The 10,713-nt window shown below is 40.3% G+C and overlaps 1 protein-coding gene across 1 annotated transcript; it reads right to left on the bottom strand.

The window, feature by feature from the left end:
- Positions 1-332: 332 nt before the first annotated feature.
- ponzr1 (plac8 onzin related protein 1) lies at positions 333-7,669 on the bottom strand. The gene is made up of 4 exons (XM_071515297.1): positions 7,575-7,669; positions 3,623-3,736; positions 2,227-2,378; positions 333-988 (listed from the first exon to the last, which is right to left on the bottom strand). The coding sequence occupies exons 2-4, from the start codon at positions 3,732-3,734 to the stop codon at positions 851-853; spliced, it is 402 nt and encodes a 133-aa protein (XP_071371398.1). The 5' UTR covers positions 3,735-3,736; positions 7,575-7,669; the 3' UTR covers positions 333-850.
- Between the last annotated feature and the right edge of the window lie 3,044 nt (positions 7,670-10,713).

Below are 10,713 nucleotides of genomic sequence, written 5' to 3'. Positions count from 1 at the left end.
GGCCTGCAGGGAAAAATGCAGACCAGGTGCATGTCTCCCTTACTGAGATTTACGATCAAAGCTTTCGCTTCCATTTAATTCAAAAAATAACTTTCACATCTAGAGAATGAAAAGGAAGTGAGAAACCGTAAACTGTTGATGTGATGCAGACCCAAAGGAGCTGTTCCCAAAACGGCTTCATTGTCCACTGTGAAAGTGATCTCACAGAAATTAGAAATTATCTAAGAGACTGGAAATTAGAAATTATCTAAGAGTTGTTGTGTCATTAAAGGACATCAGAAGTCTAAAACACGAAAAGTAAGTCACACTGATAGGAACCAGATAATGATAATAAACTTTATTAAAGTTAAAGATAGGACTGAACTTGTTTCTTGCAAGAGAGCCATATTTTACTGACCAAAATCACACAATGGGTAGAAAAATATAAAAGCAGCAACAAAAGCACTTAATGCAACGTCATATAACATTGTAATATTCAACTGATTGGCTAACGTTCAACAGCAAACGTTTAAACATCAAGGTTTAGGAACAGCAGAACAGTAGTACACTATATCCATGGTGCACATTTCCAATTGCCAAGAGTGTGAGTATATGCAATAATGCCACACAAACTTTACAGCTGGAGTGGTAATGTATATGAGAGGACAAGATTCTGTTTGGCATATTGCATTTGGTTATGACATAACTAACTTTTGCTTGTTTTTTTACTAAGAAAAATAAGTGGCACATAATCAGCTGTTTGTTTGGAGATCATCTCCCTTGAACTCCCTTGAAAACTTTTTGAAACATATGGAAACCCCTATCATGTGGGCGTCTGCTGGTCCCAGGTCGGTGAGCCGCTGTGGGTGTGCTAGCCACTGATGACCTGTGTGGTGACCACTGAGGTGCTGGCAGTCTGGTGCTTCCTCACCTTCACCTCCCGAGACATCTGGCACCAGAAACACGGGTAACACCAAATCACCTTACAGCAGTCATCACAGAACGAACCCTGTGGGAGGGAGGGAGGGAGAGAGAGACAGAGAGAGAGAGAGAGAGATTAATGCAACAATCAGTTCACCTAATGACCAAATACAGACTCAAAACAGTACTATAGTTTTCAGCTATGTTTTGATTCTGTATTTGTTCAACTAATGACCAAATACGGACTCAAAACAGTACTGAAAACTATAGGCTCATCATGCAGCCTCTCAATTCAAATGTCAAATGATATTTGTAGGATGACACCCTATCAATGGGGGGATTTTTGACCATAGTGAGGGGGAGTGCGTTGCTGTCCCGACCGAAGCCGATCATCGTGTCTTTGGGTTTTTTTCACGTTGATCTCAAGGTAATTCCGGTCGCACCAGTTGGTAAAGTGCATAACCTATCATCAGCGTACTTGATGATGTAGCGGTGGAGGCCCTGTATCAGTGGTTTGCAATCACTGGTGTACGGAGTGCAGAGTACTGGGGGCATTTGGTATTTGTGTGCTTAATGGTGGACAGTGTGGAGTTCAGTCTGACCTGCTGGGTGCTATTGGTGAGAATATTGTTTACCCAGCTCATACGTTTTTCTGCCATGAGGTGTGGTAGTAGTGTTGAACACGCTGCCAAAGTCAACAAAAACAAAAATACCAGAAAGCTTATGGAATAGGTTGAACGTATAGTTAAAGCAAATGAGAGCCACTTATTTGTTTATGTTGGATTACTTCAGTTACATTTTTGCATGTAGCTTTAGCTATGTTTGCATGTTTCCAACTGCAACTTGCCAAACACACACCTGCTAGTGTCCACGTTATCTATTTCAAGCCTCATTTGGTTAGTGTCACTGCAAAAGCAAAAATGGGCGTACAACACCACATCCAACATATTTGAACATGACACTGACTTCAAAACCAATGGTGACATGAAAATAGAGCACGAGTTATTATTTATGTTATGAGTCATCTATGCGTGTATGTACAGTATGTATGTATGTATGCATGTATATGTGTTTGTTTTATTTCACTTTTATCTCTTCTTCAAGAGAGACCTGGCCAAGAAAGCAGCATCAATGACAAGCACAACAGTTGCAGACAGTATTAACATTACACAACAAAATCACAAAAAGTTCACTATAGTCCAATAGAAGACCGGTAAGATCAGGGACCAAGCCTATGTAGATTTTGGCTAAACAGATTTTGTCTCCTTATTGGGTCAGCTTCAAGATCCTCCATAGTCACACACACAAGCCCCCCCCCCGTCTTACGTGGATGCCGTAGCGCTGTCTGATGGAGGAGCTGAGTATGCAGCTCACTGCAAAGCAGCTGCAGGGGTCCAGGACTGGCATGAGGCAGCACCAGCCAAAGTTCTGGGCAGTCTGGCACTGCATGCAGGGAAAAAAACAGAGGCCACAGCAACCTGGAGGGTAGGAGACACGGTAACAATGAGTGTTCATGAGATAAGGTTATTGTAGGATTTTACTTTATATGGTTCCTTTTTATGACTTGAGAGAAAGAAAGAAAGAAAGAAAGAAAGAAAGAAAGAAAGATAGTCCCAGAGGTTTTTTCCCTGTCTCAAGACCTTGGCCTTCCTGTGTGAGCACATTTCTGCTGAATACACTCCAAATGATTTCCCTGAATCGGCGATTTTCTTGCCATTTCCTGGAATACAGCCTCCCACCAGTGACACTGACCCTCCTCTCCTTCAGCTCAGTTTGAATTTACTAATGTCGCAAGAAGTCCTCAATAAACGTATGCTACTACGGCAAGACCGCAGCTGATGTTGGCAGATATATTTGATATGAATGAATATGTGGTGCAGTTAATGAATTCGACCCTGTCTTATCTGTTTTATCCAGAAAAGAGGTTCTGGTGGTGCTGTTTTCAAGAAGCACTTCAGACAACACTTTGCTTCATTATGTGTTGAAAGTTGAACCCCAGACAGCTGAGGAAATATCACCTGTAAAATGCTGCGCAATGATTTCCTGTCATATTTCTTTAATGCTTTCTGCTGCCGCAAAGAGTTCAGTCCGGCAAGATCTGCCAGTTTGACTTGGCGGTACAGTTCATCTCTTGGGGACGCTCCCTGCTGCAGCAACAAATAGCACATGATAGATATGATGCAGGGCGCATTGCAGATAATCCCCCCATGGGAATTCACTTAGAAATAAAGACCGTCAGAGCAGGACCACAGGTGGAGGCTGAGGTGGGGGAAGCGTGGAGTGTGACGGCCTTTAAATAGACCGTCGAATCAGTGTAGTGAGATTAAGATTAACCCTAGACCAGACACTGAATATCTACAGACTACTGTTCACACAGTTATGAGCATCACTTGAAACTCAGTCGACTTTTTAGCGAGACAAGTCACTTGATAGAAAGTTGAGAGTCAACACAGGACTGTCCAAATAAAGTGTGACCGATGAAAGACACAAAATGCAGAGGTGTTGGTCGGGTTGACTTAACTTACTGACTTAACTCATTAACATATTTGTGGAATTTCATTTTGTTTTATGGTATTTTATTGCTTATATCTTATGTCCTTGTGTTCCTTGTGTTCTATGTGTTCTAAGTGTTTTATGTCTCGTGGTTCATTTTAACCATTCTTTGTCCCTCTCTGTCTGTTTTAAGTGAGCTTGCCAAACTTGAACTTGAACATGAACTTACAGGTAGCCATATCGCTGCAGCAGTCACACAGACCAGTGCTCCATGCCCCTGAACTGACGTTGGTGGTGGTCACTGTGGTGATCATCTGCTGCGGCTGCTGCTGGATGGCCATGCCTGCCCCAGGCGGAGGTCAGGAGAGAGCAGTGAGGAACACAGGGAGGGAGACACAAGAAGTGCTGGATGATACTATTAAGGCTGATCGAAGGTTACAGCCTGACCTAAAGCTGTGCTGGACACAGTGATGCTGCTGTAACCTGCACCTCAGGGTGTTTTCTGGTGCAGTTAAGCTCCGATGAGGCCCCAGTCCACTTTCTGTTCAGACCGACACCTCTCACATATAAGTCATGATGTGAAAACGGCAATTATATTAAACAATTTTTTACAAATACACAGGATTTAATGTTGCAATCCTTTGTGCCATAATCCAAGTTGAGCATTCATACAGAAGACCAATTCAGATGTCAACAGAATGATGTACTAACCCACCAATAAAACAACTGATATTTAATTAGATATGGATGTGACATGCTGAATCTGATTGGCTAACCAGTGATTGATTGATTGATTGAAAGAATGAATGAATGAATGAATGAATGAATGAATGAATGAATGAATGATTGAATGAATTTATTTGACTTGATAACTTCTGTCAGCAGCACATAATGATAAGTGTGCACATGAGAAAAACATATTCCCACCATTATACAACAGAGCCTGCAGGACCACTATGATTTTCTGTATTGTCCTCAAGAGCCAACTACAACTACATCTGTTATAACTGTTTATGTCTTTAAATGCCTTTTGGTGGACCAACAAAAAATGTTAACTCTAAACAATATGAAAATTAGAAATGTAATTAGGTTAGACATGCAAAAGCTGCCCAACAAGGTAAACTTTCTGTTAACAAAAGCGTATTTTCATATGAATATGGTAATTATACATTAGTCATGCCTAATTTAGTAGGCCTATCATTACAACTTCAATAATTCATTATGTTAACATAAAACTGTATATTTCATGCTGTTCATATTGCCCTATAAGTTGCTGTGTGTAGCGTACACACAGCAACTTATAGGGCAATATGAACAGCATGAAATATACAGTTTTATGTTAACATAATGAATCTCTGGCATGGTTTATTCTGTCAGTGAATTAAATACATGTATTTCTGTATGACAGTCAATATGACAGTACATGGCGCAAACAACTTCCAAAAAAACCCCGCTTGGATTATAGAAGGTGCGTTCTTTCCAGCTCATAAATTTGCAGTGCTGTGGATAAAAGAAGGGCGACCAAGTGTAAAAAGAGAAGGAGGTCCGTCATCAACGCTAACTGTTTTGCTAAAAGAACGGTTCTGACCGGCACACAGCTGGCATCACCTGGACCAGACGCATAAAACTGTAGATTCAAGCCAAAGCAGCCACTGTATTACGCACAGCCATTACGCACCGGCACCGCTGTATATTGTGAGCCATAATGGCCCGATTGATCACACCAGTAGGTCTGATTTATTATCTGATGTGCGTTATTCCTATTCCCACATTACTGTACGATATGGTGACAATATGTAAACCTATTTACTCCACTAGAATAGAAATCAGGCTTGTAGAAAGGGATGTTAACACACGCATGTATTAAATTTAAGGATCAAAATAAAATGTCGCACAAATTCCCTCTTTTATATTATCCTTCTCTTTGCCACATAGCTATATCACACTCACCGGGAGCTGACGCAAGCATGCATGAGTGTATGCATGCTTGCATACCTCCATGCAAGCATGCATACACGGCATTCTCCTACTCAGAATCTCCCTCTCTCTGTGTGGCTCATATATGACATATGTGGTCATATATGATATATATGGACATATATGGATATAATTCGTTGGGGAACAATAATATGTGTATGATAGGGGTTTGCACTAGTATTTTTAATTTTCACGCCTCCTTGTGTAAAATATCACCAGGCAAAAATGCATTCCAAAAATATCCCCGTTTTTTTTTTACAAATCGCACCCTGTGTGTACCACACACACATATAGAACCTCCTTGACACACACACACACACAAGCACACACGACTTTCTCCCCCTCATCTGCTAACACTAGCTATGTTCAAGGAGGTTTTTGCTATGTAAGTGTAGCATTAGCCTAGCAATCTTAGAATAGCATTAACAAGTGCAGCATTAGTCTAGCTCTGAAACTTTAGATACGACTTTAAATGTTTTTTTTTTAATTTGTATTACTGCATCATATTATAAGTTTAGCCCTCATGTGAAATTTCTCTGTTTGTAATTTTACCTCACATTAAAGTTTAACCTTAAGTTAGCTAGCGGCCACGCCTCAGTATGCTTCTGTAATCGTTAATTAGCTAGCTCACTAAATGAACAGTTAGCTTGTGCTAGCTAAACTAGTTTGGATTCAAATATATATCACTTTACATTAAAGTCTAACACCGGTGAGGCCAATTTGTATGAAATTTAGTTATTTTTAGCTTTTCATGATAAAAGCTAAAGAGAGCCTCTTCTTCTAACGTTACTCATAACTTGTGGTATTAACGTTACATAAATGGGTTGCAAAACCTTTATCCCTCCTGTTAAATAACTTGATGTGTAACTGCACGCTTATTATACTACCCAGATCCCTATATTCCACCAGTAAACACTTAGATCATCCTACCTGAAACTCTGGGATGATCAGAGAGGTTTTTTGTTTCTTGTTTTTTTTTAACTTTGCAGTGAATTTGTAGCCTGCTAGCCTCTAATTAATGAATCTAGATGAACCTGTTCCACCCAGTGGTCAGCATGAGAATTACAGGTCGGGACATCTTACCAGTAACAGCAGTTAATAGCCTATATAAATACCTACATATTAATAGCCTACAAATTAAACAAAGTGAGCTATCGGTCGCCATAGGAATTGTAGAGAAACCATGCAATATAAATATAGGTAAGTCACCATAAACTCGCTATTGTGTATTGAGTCTTGAGTAATATAACAGGAATATGCAGTAATATGTAATATGATCATGCAGGTTGTCCATGCAGATGTGTGAACTAACAGTATCTTGTGTTTTATCACCGCATGGCTGTGTTTTATCGTTATGAAAATAGGCCGACTAAAGTAAACTACACCAAACTAAAATAAATGCTATATCCCTCCACTGGCTCCCAGTGGTTGCTGCCCGCATCAGGTTCAAGTCCGTGATGCTCGCCTACAAAGCAGCAACCAAAACGGCTCCGACCTAGCCTACCTGAACTCCCTCATTCAGGTCTACGCTCCCTCCCGCCCACTATACGCTCTGCCAAAGTGCTGCCTGGTGCTGCTGCCACAACAAGGCCCTAAGAATAGAGATATAACACTTATATTATGTCGTGTTATATCTCTATGGCCCTAAGTCTCTAGCCAGACTCTTCTTCTGTGGTTCCTCGGTGGTGGAACGACTCACCAAACTCCATTTGACCCGCAGAGTCCCTCTCAATCTTTAAGAAAAGGCTAAAGACCCAGCTCTTTAGTGAACACCTGATGCACTGATACCTCTATGCACTGCCGCATAGCACCCATGTCCTGTTGGACCAGAACTTAGCTTTATGGCACTTACTCTCGTTGTTCTCTCTCGACTAGATCCTTGCTTGTGTTGTATTAAAATCTCATATGTACGTCGCTTTGGATAAAAGCGTCTGCCAAATGGGAAATTGTTGAATTGTTGTTAAACCTTTCATCAGTCTCACTGGATACAGCTGGCTAATACTTTGTGTGGAAAATACTTTGTGCATACCATAAATAGAGACATTTCGGATATTTAAATTCTGAAAATGCCATAGAAACAACTGATACATTCCATTTAAATATGATGTGCTCCATTGAGTGATTTTCGTTAATGGTTGAGAAATCAGCCAAACATTTAAAGCCGCCAATCATTCAGGTTAACTATGACACTATTTTTATCTTACCTTTTCTCTTCTGTAAAGCTCGATGAAAAAAAAGCCGTTTATAATGTCACGTCTTCACTTGTAGTTGCACACAGATGTGTGTTGCGGAAACAAGGCGTAGCATGCAGCAGTTTAACGCTTAAGAGGAAGGGCAGATGCAAAGTTTCATTTTCTTACTAAATGAGCCCCCCTCCTCACACACAAACACACACACACACACACACACACACACACACACACAAGCACACTAAAACTACAGCCATTGGCTAGCCTACATCATCACAACCGTCATGATAAACAACTTATAGCCAACGACTTTTAGAAGGATACTATTATCACAGCAAAACTATAGGTCCTTATAATATTATAGGAATGGCATAAGAAAGGGTATAGTGCAGGGGCACTCAAATACAAATCTTAAAGGTCCACAAAGAAAATTTTCAATTAGACAAAGGTCCGTTTATTAAGGTCAGTCAAGCTTTTAACGAATTATAATTAAATTATTAAATTAATAATATAAAATTAAATATAAAATATATATAATATAAAATGTAATTATATAAAATATATAAAATAAAATTAAATAAAAGATAAAATTACATGTAAAATTAAATTAAATTAAAGCTGCAAATCACCATTTCCCCATTATCCCCATCCCCCAAACCCGGTTCACACACCCAGCCACCAAAGGTGAATCAAACCATCCTAAGAATCAAAGTCCAAATAAGTCCAGAACTATTGTACATTGTGTCAAACACTGTTGCTTAATGGGAGAAGTGGCACCTTTGGTCTGCTGCCAAGACTTTGAACTTTGGCACAAAAGGTGTGATGACCAGGCAGAGACACTGATGCAAGTGTTCATTGGTGAGTCGGCTGCGGTGCTCGTTCTTCACCGTGTTCATTGTTGAGAATGCAGACTCACTGCTGTAGGCTGGCCACCTTTGAACACGCCATTTTAGATTGATTCACGTTCCAAATCTAGGCTAGTAGCTAACAGCTGACGAAACGAGCTGCGCTGTCAACTTTTACACCGGTCTTTGTTCTCTTCTCTTGTAAAAAATAAAGTTTGAAAAAAAAGTGCGGCTCTACAGTATGACGTCGCGTCCGCGACCCACCGCTGTCATGGAGATGACGGGACGCTGAATGTGATTGGACCAAACCAAAGCAGAGTAGACGTCCTCACACAGACAGTGGAGCAGTCGGGCATTCAGAGCGCTGCTTGCAGTGGAGAAAGCGGATAATTTTGACTCGTTGCGTTGCGGCGAAGTCTCGCAGATAATACAAATAATACATATGAAAAGTATAATTTGCTCAGAGTCCGGAGACAGTTGTGGTTCGGTCCGGATCCGGACCGGAGTCCGGACTTTGAGGATGACTGGTCTATGGTGTTCAAATTACTCTCCGAAGCACTGGACCTGCACAGACCTGCAGTCCTGTGCTAACATAGCAATTTTTGGTGTAGGCTAACTGATCAGCCATTTTTAAGTAGCCTAAGTATGGAGACATCATAGCCTTTGCTTCATTATTGGCTCGCAGGAGAATTTTGTTACAATGGAATTCTCCAAATTCCCCCAAACCCTCGTTATGGATGAGCAACCTGATGTTTCTGAAGTTGGAGAAAATAAAATATGCTCTAAGAGGGCCTGGAAGTAAATTTTATGCCATATGGGATCCAGTGCATTCATATATGATCAAACTTAAGACCTACCTGACAATCATGATGAAATTCGCCCCTTGAACAATAGCCTACTGGTACTCCTGTGTCAGTTACACGAATCTTACACCCGCCTTTACCCAGCTTAGAATGTAGTGAAATGATGTCAGCCATTCTGTATGTCAATTTATTTCCTTTTGTGATTATGATTATTCATTTATTACATTTGTTTATTATTACTGTAGCTAATTATTTCATATATTGTTCCCTTTTCTAGTTGTTGTTTTTTTCTACTGTTGGGGTGCAGGGAGAGGGAGGGAGGGAGTGTGTGGATGGGAGATGAGGTGTGGGGGGGTGGGGGGGATAAAACAACAAAACTTTGAATTGACAAACAACAACAAAATTGAATTTTTGGGTCAACAGTAACTGTAATAATTGTAACTGTATGATTGATGTCTGTACCCTTACCACAATCTTCAAATAAAAAAAGCAAATGCAAAAAATATAAAGGCAATTCCGATCTAATGCACCAGATGGCGACGGAACACTATAGATGCTCTGGCAGTAATGCTGCCTTCAGGTACTGTCGGAATTATTGATATGGAATGTGGACGTGGAACGCACAGGCCTTTTGGTGTTAAACAGACAACAGTTGCAAATAGGCTACTATTTAGAGTTTATTTATATTGCTACAAAAGATGTAATGAAGATCTACATCATTATACTGGCACAAATAGCTACACAACTGTTGGAGCTATTTATGTTTGGATACTGGTGTAGTAAGGACCTACAGAGCGTGTCGATTAGGTTACAACCCGAGTCATAACAATGGATTATTTTGTAGCCTAAATGGCTAGGCCAAAATTAATCAAATCATCAATTACCGGCCTAATACACTTTGTTCTGCCCTGCAACATAAAGTAGGCTAGCTCATTCCTTGCCATCCAGCAGTACATTTCGTTATCGACAAGTTATTACGACTTAGCACTGCGGAAGTCAGAGTTTACGAGGAGCACTTAAAGACAGCATAATACCAACATTTCACATGGACCAAGAGCGCGCGTGTCTGTAGAAGGAAATTAGACTGACCACTTTATTACACAGTCTGATATGAATAAGAATGAAGCATAATGTGAGCAAATCGTGGACTTCAATCGCTGATCTATCTATCTATCTATATATGCCTAACTTAATTTTCTTCCAAAATTGTCAAAAACCATCTAGCCTAAGTCAAAACCAAGACAGCAGCCAGACCACTGAGAAGTGATCTAGGCTAATAAAGGTTTATACTGGCTTGAAAATGAGGGTCTAATTGACAAGAAGGTGGTATAATGGTGAGTTTTTTACACAATACATTAAAACGAATTGGAACATTATTAATAACAAAGAGTAACATTATCATTGCTACAATAATTATTATTTTTCGTGGTAGTAGGCTAGTAGTGTGTGTGGGGGTGTGTGTGAGAGAGAGGGGAGGAGGAGAGAAGAGAGAGGAAGAAAGAGCTC

Source organism: Centroberyx affinis, unplaced genomic scaffold, assembly GCF_046629955.1.
Source record: "Centroberyx affinis isolate AG114_WGS23_722 - 3 ecotype Tasmania unplaced genomic scaffold, CSIRO-AGI_Caff_v1 ptg000335l_1, whole genome shotgun sequence".
NCBI classification, from domain to species: domain Eukaryota; kingdom Metazoa; phylum Chordata; class Actinopteri; order Beryciformes; family Berycidae; genus Centroberyx; species Centroberyx affinis.
Note: the sequence above shows the minus strand (reverse complement) of the source record. Positions and strands in the feature narration are given on the sequence as shown.

Bases quoted from the DNA above. Each gene is read 5' to 3' on its own strand.
- ponzr1 (XM_071515297.1), bottom strand. From the start codon at position 3,734: ATGGCCATCCAGCAGCAGCCGCAGCAGATGATCACCACAGTGACCACC. The intron at 2,379-3,622 runs GTAAGTTCATGT...CCTACCCTCCAG, and splicing joins CTGCAGCGATATGGCTACCT to GTTGCTGTGGCCTCTGTTTT. The intron at 989-2,226 runs GTAAGACGGGGG...TCCCTCCCACAG, and splicing joins GACAGCGCTACGGCATCCAC to GGTTCGTTCTGTGATGACTG.